This window comes from Lycorma delicatula, chromosome 2 (assembly GCF_047948215.1).
Source record: "Lycorma delicatula isolate Av1 chromosome 2, ASM4794821v1, whole genome shotgun sequence".
NCBI lineage: Eukaryota > Metazoa > Arthropoda > Insecta > Hemiptera > Fulgoridae > Lycorma > Lycorma delicatula.
The window spans coordinates 98,886,028-98,902,396 of NC_134456.1; the positions used below are offsets into that span (position 1 = coordinate 98,886,028).

Sequence of the window (16,369 nt, forward strand, 5' to 3'; positions counted from 1 at the left end):
ATGTTTTACATTATCTACTAGTCCATACGAAAATCAGTGCACTTAGTTTTGGAATAAACCTCATGTGCAATCAGCCATGCTGCATGGCCTGAGCAAATTCTCAAAACTGTAACTGATTAGATCAAGCTACACATTCTTGGAACTTGTTTCTTAGCTTGCATCAGACAATAATAAATTACATTACTGTAATATCTTGGAGGAAATTAGAATCAAATTTCAAATTCTGTAATTAGGCAATGTCTTCAATTTAAAAGGTTTTTTAGATAAAATTTTATTGATAAATGACCCCAGGTTGAAATCATATTTTATATGAAACATATTTCAAATGTGATAAAAAGTTTATAACACAGTTTATAACACTTATACTAGTTATCTTTCATAAAAAGAAAACTAGTATAAGCTCTATCACATTTTCTTCAACAAATGCACGTAAAACTTTAATATTCAGTATAATAAATTGATTGAATTATTTCAGCTGGCAATTCTTTATGCTAATATAACTCATATGTGTGTGACAAGTTATGGCCCAAAACATAAAAATTCCTTTTAGGATTTTGTTCCCAATGAAAATGAATAAAAAAAACACAATTTTTAATAAACAAACATGCAATCAATCGCACATTATGATAAAACTAATTTAGACAAAATCATCACTATTAACAACCATAATTATCAGAAGAGATTATGAATTTTATAATAAAACTAAACATTAAAGAAAATGAAAATTAATGTAGAAAAATTAATTTCAGTTAAATTATATCACCAAACAAGAGATAACACCACAAGATTAACTAACTTCGGTAGGATATGAGGTAAAAACTTTACCGAACCCTTTTATTTACATAATCATTTTTGTAACAGGTCATTCAAATGAAATACTGTTTTTTAATTGATGGTATACATAAAATAATGACAGATTCCTTTAAATTATTTTAAAAATTACTACCTGCAAACAGATATAACTAGGATCATTATCTAACTGATATAAATACTGAAAATATGGATATAGAATAAAAACATAAAATATGAAAAAAATGATAAATGTTTTTGTATAGGCCCACTGAGATCATGCAAGACAGTAAACATATTAAATGTTATTCCAAGAGAGACGAGCTAACACATTCAGCACAGAATACTTGATTTCAATCTTCACACATAATGGATGACTTACAATTGAGTTAAATCTAATTAAACTTTTCTTTATAAAACTGTTTTTCTTATAACTCAACCGTATCATTTCTTAGGCTTTTATTGATAATGAGGAAACTTTGAAAGCAATACTTTATTAAATATGTTATACATTTACAATTTTATATATATGCAGTAAATGAAAATAGTGAGCTGCCATTTATACATGGTAAGGTGATTTGTGTAAATATTATAAAAGCTAGGAAAAACAAAAATTTGTTTTAAATATATGAATACAACAATATCTCTCAAGTATTGATAGAGATTTGTACAGTATAGCATTTTAATTTTTTTTAATATAGAAAATAATGAAATTCTTCTAATCATTATTACAAATACATTTTTACCAAATTTTACATTTATATATTAATACCAATTTGTTCATGATCTGCATAAATAACTTATTTATTAGGTCACTTATTAAATTTAGGCCGGATCCAAATACGTAAGACTCAACACAATAAATTAAATGGCATATAACATTTTAGAGAAGAAAATTCATTCTATATGTATTACACGGTTAAATATGATATTTTTTCGTGCAATTTTTTGTTAATAAAGAAAAAATTGGAGAAGATGGCAAAGTTGACTGTCTGGTAAAACCTGTCATTTTTCATAATTCAGTTTTCATTATTATATTTTCACACACATGGATTAATATATGTTGTTGTAAATTAATAATCCAAAATAAATAAATATATATTCTTTATATAAAATACTGCATAAAAACATAAAGTCCAAGATAAAATTGTCATGTAGAAGCCATGTAACTGCCCTTACAACACTTCAAAAAAATAGTTATCAATTGTTTATTTTTTAAAAATGTAGTCATTAATTGTTCCATTTTTATTCATAGACTTCAATAATTGATTATAATATAATGTAAGTCATTTAAAAAAAACAAATACAACTTGCATAAATAAGCTGTAGCAACATGGAAACAGAAAAGTAGTTAACATACTGAAAAAAAAGACTAGTTGACCAGATGACATCTGAAATCCAATTTGACATATATAATCAAGCCAAATTTAAATCAGGCATAACTCTGCCCTTTGAACGCATTAATTGTCATCTAGTTCCAAGGTAATATAAGAAAATTTACATGTTACTTCTTACATTTTCTAATAAATATAGCAGTTCTAAGATTCACTTTAGTTAATGAATGTTTCAGCGATATTATTTTGTTCCAGAATAATGATTTTGGTGACAATTTTGAATGAATAATTCTTATTTTCAATTTGTTTAAATTTAACATGATTCTAACAATTCAGTATATTTCTAATTGAAAATAATTTAACAGAACACACTTCCTAAATTAACTAGTTAAAATTAAACTCAACTGTTGCACGAAGGGCCAAATTGACAATTATTTAATTAAATTTTGTTGTAGTCCAGATTTAGTTTATGCCAACAGAATTCTACTTTCTAAGTATTACTTTTAATATTACACTGAAATATTTATATATTTAATTATTCATATGCTATACAACAGTAGCTTTATCTAATAGGACAATAGGATGACACCCAACAACAGTCAATATAACCTTCTGCGAGGGTAAGAAAAATTGACTTCAGCTGCTGCTTCTGACAATAGAAACACATCATTTGTTGATATTTTATAATCCAAAATAATGGAAATAGATTAAGTGGAAACAATTTATTTCAAACAAAGTGAGAAAAAAATACCCTTGATATAACATATAAGCAAATCTTATAACACACCCGCAATAATTACAAAATGAAAAAATGCCTACATATAAAATCCCCTAAAGTTGATAATCAGTTACAATAAAGAAAAAAAAACAATCACAACTTTTACTACAAAAAAGATGACAAACAATGAAATACGTGTTCTTTGATTCAAGAATTCAAAATGAGAACAAAAAACATATTACATGATGATGAATAAAAGATGGACTCCCACACATACAATGCAGTGTTATTTAACAAATTTACCTCCACGTAATCATCCTTTGAATTAAAATTATTACTGGTATTATTATTAATACAATTGCTATCATTTGGTGTACAATTCATAGCCAAAACATCATCAATAAATTCATCCTGTAATACACAGAGTATTATTTTTATATAACATATATGATGAAAAAAAAACTAAACAAAAAAGGTACATTTTTAAAATTATAACCTGACATAACTTGAAGTGAATAAAAAAGAAAAACAAAAATGAAATAAAAACTGCAAGAAAAATTCTTCTAAATGAGCATCTGTTATGTAATATGTTGAATATATCATGTTATTTAACCAACAAGAAAATTTAAGATTTAATTAAGTTTTTTAATCAAGTTAAAAAAGATAAGTGTGTTTGCAACACATTCCCCTTTGTGTAAGTGTGTTTGCACACTCATACTTTATGTATGTTTAATCACTGTTCATAACAATTAGCAAAACGTAAATTTCTGATATGTTACCTGGATGTTTTTGAGTATCTTAGAGTATTCTTTAACAGTGTTCTGGATAGTTTATATATATTTAAATTCTATTAAATAGTGTACATTTATCTATTTAATAGAATTTATGTATAATTTAACAGTTCAGAGGAATAATATAAATTTAAAAAATATTAATTTCAATAAAATTATATATACACACATATAAAAGGCCAATTTAACCCTCACTATTACTACCACCAGCTCCTGGAGTGCTGGCAAAGTATAATAAGGGCTAGATTTATAACAATTTAATAATTCTGATACATAATTTGAAAAGGTAAGAATTTATAATGTAAAATGGGCAAAAAAAGTATAATTTGTCATGAAATGTGAAATCTATATTCAGTAAAGATAAAAAAACCAAACAAACAGATGAATTATTATAAAATAAAAAAAAATTATAAAATTTATTAAAATGTTCAGAAATGCAAAATACAAACAAAATTAATTTTCTGGGAACAAAAATAAATCCATTGAAATTATTAAAAAAATTTAATTTACCTTAGGATTTTCATCAGTTTTGTTGTGTAAGAGTTCCATTTTAGAATGATAAATGCCTTGGTGATTTTGATTAGTGATGGGTGCTTTGTGTGCTTCGAAGTCCACAAGATATCGACCAGGTAATAGTATAGTTGGAGAACCTGTTGGGCTTTGAGCTGGAATACACTGAGTTTGAGCAGCTGAAATATTACCAACAACATCCTACAACAAACAAAATTAAAATTAATAAGTTAAAAATATACAGTTTAAAACATTTTATTTTTAATTAAATTTAATTTTGCTAAGATAAAATCTAATATTTCCACTACTGTACATTTTAAGACGGTTTCAAAAAGATATTTTTTATGTAATACTCTATTATTTTGCTCTCATAAGTACATTTTTAACATATTGCACATAATTTACAGTCAACCTGGCTTCCAGAAAATCAGTCACGTAAATGTGTTTGGAATCCCAAAACTCTGCCAAGTGAATTTTTTTTGCAGAAGGTTTTATTTTGAATTTTTTTTACTGTGGCGAACCACAGTGTCAGTATTTCATGCTCTGCCATTTTTCTTCTCGTAATGATGTACCCAAGTTTCGCCTCCTGCCACAATTTTGAGAAGGAAGGCATCTCCCTCATCACAATGTTTTAGAAACTGTTCAAGCATTTCTTTTGTTGTTGTTTGTTCTTTTTTGCGAGTTTGTGTGGTACCCACTGTGAACAGATTTTACAGTAGCCCAGTTGTGTAATAATATGTCTTAGTGGTTTTTTTTTAATGACCATCTGGTTGATGTGCTGAGTGATGGAACAGTAATTTTGAATCTACACATCCATCTCCTTTTGGTGCTTCTCATCAGTCACAGAAACTGGTCCGACCACTGTGAGGTTCACCCTCAATATTTGCTTACCAGCTTCTGGAAAATAAATTTTATTGCCCACCTTTTCACAATATTTCAATCAACAGTTTCATCACCATAAACAACTTTTACACGATGATGAATGTCATTAGCATTCACTTTTTTTGTCGTTAAAAATTCAATCACTGCATACTGGTTTAGACGCATTGATATAGCAGTCATACTCAACTCCATAACAATGACAACTTATAGAAAACGAGAGGGCATATAGTTCAATGAGTTTTGAAATGTTAATAGTAGATTAATGAAACTACAAGATGGTAGCACTGTCATTTTGAATGAGATTTTGTTCTGTTATATTCCACTGTGCATTAGATTTTAGTTATCCCATGGATGTTTTCTTAATATGCAGCCTAGAATAACTGCCAAAAAAATTTAATAGGTTTTCACAGCTCCTCATGAATTAACACCAGCACAAAGATTTATCAAGATTAATAAAAAGTAAATATTTTTTTTTTAAAATAAAAATCTATTATTATCACTAAATGTATAGCCCATGTGTACATTTAGACACAAGATATTTTCAGTTTTCTTGTAGTAGTTTTCATCAATAATCTATCAAGAACAGAAGACAAAAGATTAGTGCTTTGAATCAAAAGCAGTTCAGTTACCAACACTTTTTATTTTTTAACATATGAATCTTATTAGTTAGTCTTGGAAGAAGTATAACTTAACCAAAACTTCACACACCAAACAGGTTAGAAATCAAACCTTTGACTTTCATTCTGCTTTCACCTACCCTAATCGCTGAACATGAAGGCAGTTCAAGACTACTTACTTCTAATCTAATAGATAACAAAAAGTTAATATGGATTTTTTTGTTTTGTTTACAGTATTGTGTACCATACTTACACTAGTTAGTACAAACCATAATACTGTAAACTATGTTCCCCCTGCTCTATGGACACAGAGCTTAAATTTTAATAAAAGGATGTGTCCCTGAATTGTAGATATTGGAAAGACAATTAGTATGATGATTAGCGGTGAGTAAGGAGTAATCTGAATAAGTAGTTTGGCCAGACAGTAGCAGTGTCTGAGCAGTGGGAGAGTACTCCCTAATAGGAGATAATATTATCAAAGAGGAGGAAAATGTTTTACATATTTACAATATGAAAAACATTTAGTCCCTTGCACCATGTCTGTCTCCAATCTCCTCAATTTCCAGCCTAAATTTTTAAGATTTTGGTAGCTTCCATTTCCTTTTACATTGTCTAAAATATTTACTCTTTTTTGATTTCTCTTTAGCAGAAAAAATGCTGCAAGTTAGATATTCCAGCCAATTTTAACAATAATACAAATAATAATTGCACCTTACCAAAGGAGAACTTGATCCATTTTGAGCAAGACGTAGTACTGCAGATGCATGTGCAACACAAATACGAAGCTGTTCATGTGCACCATCCCATACAGGAGGAGGCCTCAAGAAACCAATCAGTCTAGCTGTAACTTCCCCACCGATTGACTGCTCCATCCTACTAAGGCCTCCACCACCTGCCATGGCATTGAAATCTACTGTCGTGGCATTTACAATACTAACCTGTAATATAAATAATTACAGCAAAAAGAAATTAATACATACAGAAAAATACATTTAACTATATATAGCATCTACATATTCCCATAAGTTCCAATTCAAATCTACATGTACTCACATTTTGTTTTTGAGGAACTGAAGAGTTAACAACAGCATATTGTGTCATTAAGAAAATAAAAATGATTTTAGTGTATATTAACATCTGAACCAGATTTATCTAAATTTTAATTGCCTGTTATTTTTTTCATTCCTTGCTCTTTTATTCCTTTATATATTTTTATTTTTATTCTTGTTTTACATCAATCACAAGTTTTTGCATGATTGCCCACACTTATAAAGAAAACTGTAAAAGTGGTTTCTTTCTGTGGCATTGAATTTGGCTTATGCATGACTGATCTAAACAGTATCACATTATTTTTATTTTTATAATTATTTTTCAACATTACATTATTCTGTATAAGATCAAATTTACACCTTTCATATGATTCTTCTTTTTTTTTTAATTTGTAAAAGTATACTAAGTTTTAAATAAGAACCTCAAGGTAAAGTTTTGACCTTATTTATTAAAACTGATCTCTGATTCAAAGATAAGAATGTAATGTTATTAAAGGTCAAATTAGAAGAATTTTGAATCCTATATATCCTTCTTAGTGATTTACTGATTTTGAAGCCAACTTCTCTTTTGTTACTGTGTCAAGTAAGGTTAGTTTCATATTACGATAATTTGTTTCATACAGTGAATATATAAATTATTTATTTATTTATTTATATTTAAGCTTCCAACTCTCGTATTGAGTGAATTTGCATATGGATATTACGGATCTTGGTGAAAACATTGAGTGTGAAATCTTTAAAAAACACCTAAACCGATCTAAACCAAATTTAATTGGGAAGATTTGCTGATATTTTTCACTTTTCCTTGATCAATGAAAAAACATCATCATTAAAAAAACATTTTTACACAAGAGGTAATCAATTTTGGACACCTAATAATCCCATTCCGGGATGCCGCCTGCCAGGGCAACCCGCCCAGAGGTATGTCCTGTAACTAGTTTAATAAATAAATACAATGGAATAGATGTGTAAAAAAAAAATGAAGGAGTCGTCTAAGTTCTACCAGTCTAAGGGCAAATGAAGTTTGGAGTGACCAAGAAAATATAGATTGAAGCAGGAGCAACCTTAATATCTAAATGTTGATAAAATAATAAAATTCTTCAATGTATGATATATCAAATATTCATATCTTATTATTTTATTTCATGTTACCATTATCATTATTATTACATCAAAACAACCATGATGGTTTTTTTATTATTATTAATGCCACAATTAATATTCATTATTTTATCGCTCGTCTTTTCCCCATTATTATTGTTATCGCTCAATCACTTTTTATAACTTTTTTTTATATTTTTATAATTTCAAACCAAATTTATCTCCTACTAGCAGATCTATGCCATTCAGTATTCCTTCTACACATTTTTTGTTTTCATTAAACAAAAAATGTCACCAGTTAATCTTTACAAGTTTATAATTTCCCCTTGGACAGTTATTCCGATGAATTTAATCTTAAATTCCTGCATAGCATCTTCTACAGACTTCTATAGCCTGTATTGCATCTTCCACATACAAGTTAAAAACATGGACAAATCCTTATCTCTATAAAATCCTGAGTTAATACAAAATTTTCTCTGAGACTATCATCACATAGCACATAAACGTATGAAGCACATTATCTGCTTCATACAGCACACAAACCTAGTGAACATCAAGAGACATTTAGTACTACAAAGTGCATCTTCATTCAGTTCATCACAGGGTTAGGCTATATTACATCATTATTTTCAGAGAAAGGAATTCTAATTAAATATAATTAACTTACAAATCAAAAAATAAAATGGCCAGTAATTAAAGAACAAAAAATTCTAAAAAAAATATCAATATTATTGAACTAATAAACCAATTAAAGCCATATTAAATAAACTGTCTGTGTGCAAGAAAGAGTACTTAAAGAATTTCACATAAAAATATTTAAGCATGATTTAAAAGTAGTAAAACAGTATAATCATAAATTCTGTAATAAGTGGATTTAAAAAATAATAGATCAAAACACATTCTTACATAATCGGGCTGTGTCCAATTCATCGGTGGTTTATATTGTATGAAGGTTAAGCCAGGCTTTCTATCAAGATCACAACAAGCATCAGCACTCATCACCTCAGTGCCTTTATCACCCCACCAACCTGCAATCTGTGATGGCGTGTCTTCTCGAAGACCACAAACACCAAAATTATCTGTAACTCAAATAATGCAAAACTTGCAGTAATGCTTGTAATAAATTAATTCTGAAAACTGAATAAGAATATAACATTCTTATTAATAATCATTATTTGCATATTCTAATGAAAAAAGGATTTAAAAAAATTATCAAAAAGGTTTTTTAATTATGGCAGTTTAAATGTTTTTTAATTACTCAACTTTGTTTTGGTATCCAGTTCTGAAGAATGCATTTAATAGAGTTACAATTAACTACAAAAAGCTATTACTTTTTTCCTCTGCTTTAATCTCCTTTGTTTTTAATTAATTGATAAATGAATGACTAAGTGATTAGCCAAGAAAACAAAAGAATAGAAAATGAGAATTTACAATGATGAAAATACTGAAGCAAGATACTGATTTTCAAGAAAGTCTGGATAACCAAAAAAGGTAAATTGTGTCAAGCAATATTGATTTTCACTAACCAGAAAAATCAGATAAATATTGGAGAACAAAAGAAAAATTAAACATGAAAAAAAGTTTAAAATAAAACATTTAAATATATAAATAATAATATTAATATATATATTTTTTAATAAGGCATTTAAACTACATATACTGTAATCTGATACACAACATTCATCTTATAAAACTGATAACTTTCATATTTTTATTCTTAACTGTGTTTTTTGTTACTTTTGCTACCTTTTTTCAATGATCAGGGATTCTTATCTACTATTATTTATTCATGCTGAACACAACAAAAGTTACAACTCAAAATATATTTTAACACAACTGCCCAAAAAGGAGTGTAATGTATTTAGGGTGTATGTTTATATGTATGTATGTATGTATGTATGTATGTTTGTTCCACTATAGAAGCTCAATGACTGAACTGATTTAGATGTATGAACCTGCATTGGAATCCTTACATTACCACGAGTGTCATAAGCAATATATATATATATATATAGTAGTGGAAATTTGCCGATTGAAGCAAAAACTTTAATGAAATGAATTAATGAACTCTGAGCCTCCATCACTGTGTGTGCTTGGTTTGAACTAAAATAAAAGATTCGATTCAATAATATTACAAACATAATAGAATTAAATTTACTTTCTTGAACATGTATCACTGATATGTTAATTAATTAAATAATATTAACAATTAATAAAATCCACCTTACCAGCACAATGAAATATCCTCTAAATCTTTTGGCTTACTTGAAAACCATCATCAGGAGTTAAAATATAAAATCAAAGTCAAAAATTACAAATCATAAGTTAAAATGTGTAAACAGTCATGACCAGTATACTGTTAGGACCAGACAGTCATGATTGTTTACACAGTAAGTTATGATTTTTAATTTTTGACTTCGATTTGATATTTTAACTCAGATGATAGCTTTCAAGCAAGCCGAAAAATCTAGAGGATATTTCAATGTGCTGGCAAGGTGGATTTTAATAATTGTTAATACTATTTAATTAATTAAATTTACATTAAATGAAATAAAATAATATTAAATATAAAAGATTTCTGTTTAATAAGAAGGGGCTTCACATGATGGATTACGTGTGAGGCTAGATTGGTGAAGTGATGTGAACACCTTGTGCGAGGCTAGGCCAATCATCACCATCAACTGGTAACAAACAGGGTGCCCTTGGGACGCTGTTTTGGGATGTTCAATAGGGTGCTGTTATAACATCTCTGCAAACAGTCGTCCGATTTTCAAAATTCAAACAGGGTATCTGTTAGTATAATACAAAATAACAATGGAACCAAACCAAAATAAAAGAACAATGTTTGTCAGCAATGTATTTTTCAGCAGTTGTGTTTTTTAATTTTTAATATGTATCTCTCGTTTATTCACAAATTGCTAACGTTCAGATTAATTGACGGTTTAGTTTTATATTAATTTTATCAAACATGGTCCATTGGTATGGTTATACAATAAATAATTAAAATATAAAACCCACTTACCAACAATCTTAAGATTGTTGGTAAGTGGTTTTAGAAAATTTGATTCAGATTAAGGACAATTTACAAAGTAAAAGGTAATTCTGGATAGAGAATTTTATATATATATATATATACATGTATAACAGACCCAAAGGCAACACTGTAGATTTATTGGGATTGTAACATGTCCATTAGATATGTGGCCTTTGAAGTAACAATGTTTTCACCTACTGAAATGTGATAAGTCACATTAGAGATATGTAGGGGTGAAATATTCTCTACATTTATTCACATAAATTTGAAAGAAAATTTATTTTATTATGTCTCAGCCTAGTACTTTAATTATTACCTAAAGAACTTATATGTAAGTTACAAAATAAGTAAATGAATAATGCTGAACTACCAAAACAATTTTTTTGAAAAATGGCTTATAATGAAGCCAATCCTCTAAAAAAAAAAACAATTAGATGTGCGGTTTTGGATTGAGAAGTATATATTTTTTTGTTATTACACCAAGATGTATCTTTATTTGCAGCAAATCTCTTTCTTTCCAATTATGCCAAACAGAATGTTGCAGAAAGAGTATTTTTATTAACGATTGTATCAAGAGAATTAGTTTCAATAACAGTTTGTCATGAAAATAACTGATCTCATTATTATGTCTTTGATTAATTAGTATTTCAACTCCTGAATTGGGTAAGGTAAAATTAAATTATTTTAATACTGAATCGTCTGCAACGCGTTTAAGGCAATCATGCAACATTTCTGAATCTACTCATTTTATCTTGTTATGCAGTCTTCTTGGTGCCAAATAAATTACACAATTTGGTTTCTACAAAACAATCAAGAATATACAACCAAAATTTTTCATGACTTCACAAAGAAAAAAAGGTTAAGATTTAAAATATATTCATTACTATCTTATATTGTTCTTATAGACTACTGAAAAAAAAAAAAAAAAAACAATTTAGAACTAAAAGCATAAATGTGTGTGTGACTAAAATTCTCTTTTATTTTATAACATGTAAAACATACCATCTTTGTGATGACATCGAGCATTTTGAACACACCAAGTACATTGTCCAAGGTGTAATTTATGTGCAACAGATGGAGTAACATTCAGTGCAGTTGAAGGTGAATCACCATGCAATAAACAACTGTGGCAATCGCCAAGAGCTGGACATACACCAGGACATCGTGTAGTTTGCAGGTTAGTTGTACAGTTAACTCCAACTGTCCTACCATAACAAATACCATCAACACTGCACCAGCCACATTCTGGATTCGCAGTACACTGAGACAATGTATGATGCCTGTAAAATTTAACAATAAATTGTAACAAGTTAATATTTTTAATTTAAATTATATTTATAAAACTAAATACAAATAGAATAAAGAAAATTAATTAATGATAATAACAAGATAAAAAAAAAAAATAATAAATAAATGCTCGGTTAATTGAATTTAGGAAAGAAAAATATCGTACATAAAATATATACAGTAGTGTTCAAATTAATCTGAACACAGGCAATTTTTATTTTGTTTATTTCTATGTTGTAGCTACACTGCTTGAACAAAAGCAGTGTTTAAGTTGTCTCTGTAATCTGATGTTATTGTTCATTGGTTATTTAGCAGTTTTCATGTTATAAATAATGTTATGTGAAAGTTTATTTCATTTTTTATTACAAAATCATATTTTTGTACTTTTTGTTCTGCGAGTCTTGAATATATATAATAATGGACATAACTCTGCATTTGAAATTGTTACCCTTTCTGAGCATACAAATATGATACAAAGAGAAATAGCTTCTATATAAGGTGTTAGACTAGGACTGTAGGACTAGGAACAGCGAATGCTATTTTAAAACAATCTAAAGAAACTGACCGGTTCCTTTTCACATCAAAGGAAAGGGAAATGTGGCTGTAAAAGAAAAACTACTACAACATAGGATCACTTATTAGTGAGAAAAAGTAAACTTGATTTAAAATTATCTGATATGTACAAGAAGCTGCTGTGCTAATCAAGAATTAGCAGCAAGTTGAACAGATATACATGTGACAACTGTTAGATGCTGATTTCTTGCAGTTACAGCAAAGTTTATGCTAAGAATGTTTATGCTGAAAATATAAGAACCTGCAGAAAAAGCCACTTTTTATGTGATATAGCAGGGGACTGCTTTTTTACTGTTTAGTAGCTGTACTATAAATTCAATATCTGAAATTTCTTTCAGACAAAACACGATGTTCTCCCTCCTAAAAGATAAAAAATGCTGAACAGTAAAAGAGTTTAAAAGGCTATAGGAAAACCTAGCAATGCCCCAAATTATGAAGAGAATAGCTAATAAAAATACTTTTTAAGATGAATGTAGTAAATCTAATATCGGGCAATGTATTGAAACAACTCTTTAAATTTTGTTCCTTATATACCAGACTAGTAAGAACCACATGTTTATTGTAAGAACAAAACTAGAGAACTCATAAATGATAAAATTTTAACAATATTTTTTTTTTTCAATAGATACAAGTTTCCATACACTTCTCCCTACTTAAAATGAACTCTAAAACTTATATATTACTTGTGTTTTGTCAACAATTAAAGAAATTATTTTGTATTTAATAATAATCATTAACAAACCTGCTACAAACATGTTCTGGTTCAAATGGTTCACCTTCTTGACTAGCCACAGTAGGTGGTAATGTATATGCCAACAGATCAGCATTTACATTACCGTGATAGCCACCGACTAATAGGAGTGTATTTCCATTTCTAACAGCTGCAGCGTGGGCGAATACTCCTTGAGTTTTAGGATATCTAGAACCTAGTAAACATAATTAAATATCTAATAAAAAAGACAAAACAAAATTCTAAATATGATACAAACAAAAATAAATTATAGTAATACTTATCATTTGATCATAAGTATTATCATTAAATGATAATACTTATCATTTAATCTTATCCATTATTTGGATAAGATTTTAAGAAGTCTAAATAGAAATGACATGATTTGTTATTGCAGCTTAAATTTCGTGTATTCTCTAAATTTTTTTGTACAATAGTTCTTACAGATTAAGGGAAAATTAAATATAATTCTATCAAAATGATTTACAGGTGCTAAATTCAACTATTAGATTGAATGAATGATATATTGTAATAGATATTATAAATAATAAGAATATTCTTGAAATAATGTTTATATAGAAAATTTTACTAAAAAATAAAATTATATGCAGAATATTTATGCATAAAATTACAACCCAGAAGATAATACAAGAAGTTATCTCTAAAGTAAAGACTGTTTCATTGTAAAAAAATTTATTCTGAAATTTTTTAATAATTTAAAATTAAATTTTTATAAATATTATTTTATTTCACCTAAACTACATACTTTATATTAGTTCTCTATATAATCGTCACATGAATTAAGACATTTATTGTAGCGATAAACCAGCTTCAATATATCCTTATCGTATTCTTCTGCTGCTTATTCTTCTTCTGCTGTCCATTTAGCCACTGGTTAACAGCATTTTTAAATTCATTGTCACCTGCAAATTGCTTACCACTGAAAAATTCTTTTAATTTCCCAAACAAATGATAATCAAAAGGAGCTAACAACGGACTATGTGGTGGGTGATCATAAATTTCCCACCCAAATGTTCTCGGTAAATCACGTGTCGGACCCGCATTATCATGCAGCAGGACGACACCATCAGTCAGCCGCCCATGACGCTGATTTTGAATGGCATGCTGTAACTTACGTAGAGTTTCACAGTAGGCTTCTGCATTTATAGTCATTCCACGTGGCATTAAATCAATCAGCAGTATGCCAAACCGATCTCAAAAGACTGTGGCCATCAGTTTGCGTCCAAATGGCTCGTGGCTTGGCCTTTGTTGGTCTGGTTGGTGACTGAGGGTGACGCCATTCACTTGACTGTCGTTTCCTCTCTGGAATGTAATACGAAATCCATGTTTCATCAACAGTAACAGTTGAATTAAGGAAATCATCACTTTTTTCCGTGTAGCGCATCAAAAATTCGTAAGCAGATCCCATTCGGATTTTTCTGTTACCTTCCATTAAGATTTGCGGTACCCAAAATGCACAAACCTTTCTGAATGAAAACTAAATGGTCATGAACAATGAACCCAATAACAGCTCTTGATATATCAGGAAAAAGAAGGGCCACATTGGAAATAGTTGAACGATGATTTTTCCTGATTTCATCATCGATATGTTTCAACAAGTTCTCAGTGATTATCAAGACCCCCTCCAAATGTTCTTCATTGTGCACATTAATTCTGTTATTTCTAAACCTTTTCCACCATTTTCAGACGTTTCATTCATTATCACCTTACACAGCAACAAACTGCCTATGAATTTAAGTCGGCTTATTGTTTTGATGGTTTAAAAAATTATGATCCATGTATTTCAAACGGAACTATATGGACGATGATCAAAAGGTTCCCAACAAAATCTTGAATCTTCTTCTTGGTTAAGAGCAGTGTGAGGGTATGTGTTGTCGTGAAGGAAGATTACGTTGAACAACAGTTTCCACATTGTCAATTTTGGATCGCACATCTCACTCAATTTGGCGAGCGTTTCGCAGTATACATCAGCTGAAACTGTTGATCCATGTTCCATGAAATCAACCAAAATGACACCCTTTTGGTCCCAAAAAATGGTAGCCAACATTTTTCGATTTGAGTATGGAGACTGCTTAAACTTTTTCGGTTTTAGGGAACGTGAATGACTGTTGTTTCAATTCTGCTTTGGTATAGGATATCACATCTCACTGCCCGTAACAATGTGGGAAAACAAATCATCTCCATCTTGTCAACAGCGGTCCAAAAATGTTTGTCCCCTGCACATTCTTTGCTCTTTGTGTTGGTCGGTGAGCATTTTCGATACCCACCTTGCACACAATTTGTAATATCAGAGCTTTTCTGTGACAATCATGTACGTAAAGGTGTCTCCAACATGCGGAAATTCATCAGCCAGAGTACTAATCGTCAATTGCCGATCACGTTACAGTTTTCGGTTCACTTATTCAATGATTTTGTCAGTCTGAATACAGGGCTTGCCACTCCGCTCTTCGTCATGCACTTTTGTGCAATCATTTTTAAAGTCTTGACACCACTGTCTAACCTTTCCTTCACTCATTACTGTAGGTCCATATACTAGGCACAACTTCTGATGAATTTTAGCAGCTGAAGATCCTTTTGCATACAAAAATCGAATCACAGTGTGCACTTCACAACTGGCAGGAGAAATGATTGTCGCAGACATTGCAATCTGCATTCACCAGCAGGCAAACAACTACAGAAGTAAAACAACTGGAGTGGCTTCGTAATAGCTGATAGATGGCCCTGCATGTGTGAAACTGTGTTCAGACATGCTAATATTAAATATAAGCTGAGGGCCCTTACTTTATGAATATGCCTTGTAAATACACTGTTTCTTACTTTTAATTCGAGATAATAAATAATAATTAAGGATTAAAAAATATGTATTTTTTTTACTAATATATAAGAAATTACTAAAAAAGCTTATCTAAGAGTTAGAGAATTCAAATAAATAT

At 29.3% G+C, this 16,369-nt stretch overlaps 1 protein-coding gene across 1 annotated transcript in view; it reads right to left on the bottom strand.

The window, feature by feature from the left end:
• Nucleotides 1–16,369, bottom strand: part of Megf8 (multiple EGF like domains 8) — a 195,422-nt gene that overhangs the window by 110,922 nt on the left and 68,131 nt on the right. The window contains exons 11-15 of the mRNA XM_075355891.1: nt 13,428–13,611; nt 11,828–12,105; nt 8,698–8,870; nt 6,358–6,579; nt 4,143–4,343 (exon numbers count right to left, since the gene is read on the bottom strand). Of these exons, the coding sequence (XP_075212006.1) occupies nt 4,143–4,343; nt 6,358–6,579; nt 8,698–8,870; nt 11,828–12,105; nt 13,428–13,611 (1,058 nt within the window). The remainder of the gene's footprint in view (nt 1–4,142; nt 4,344–6,357; nt 6,580–8,697; nt 8,871–11,827; nt 12,106–13,427; nt 13,612–16,369) is intronic.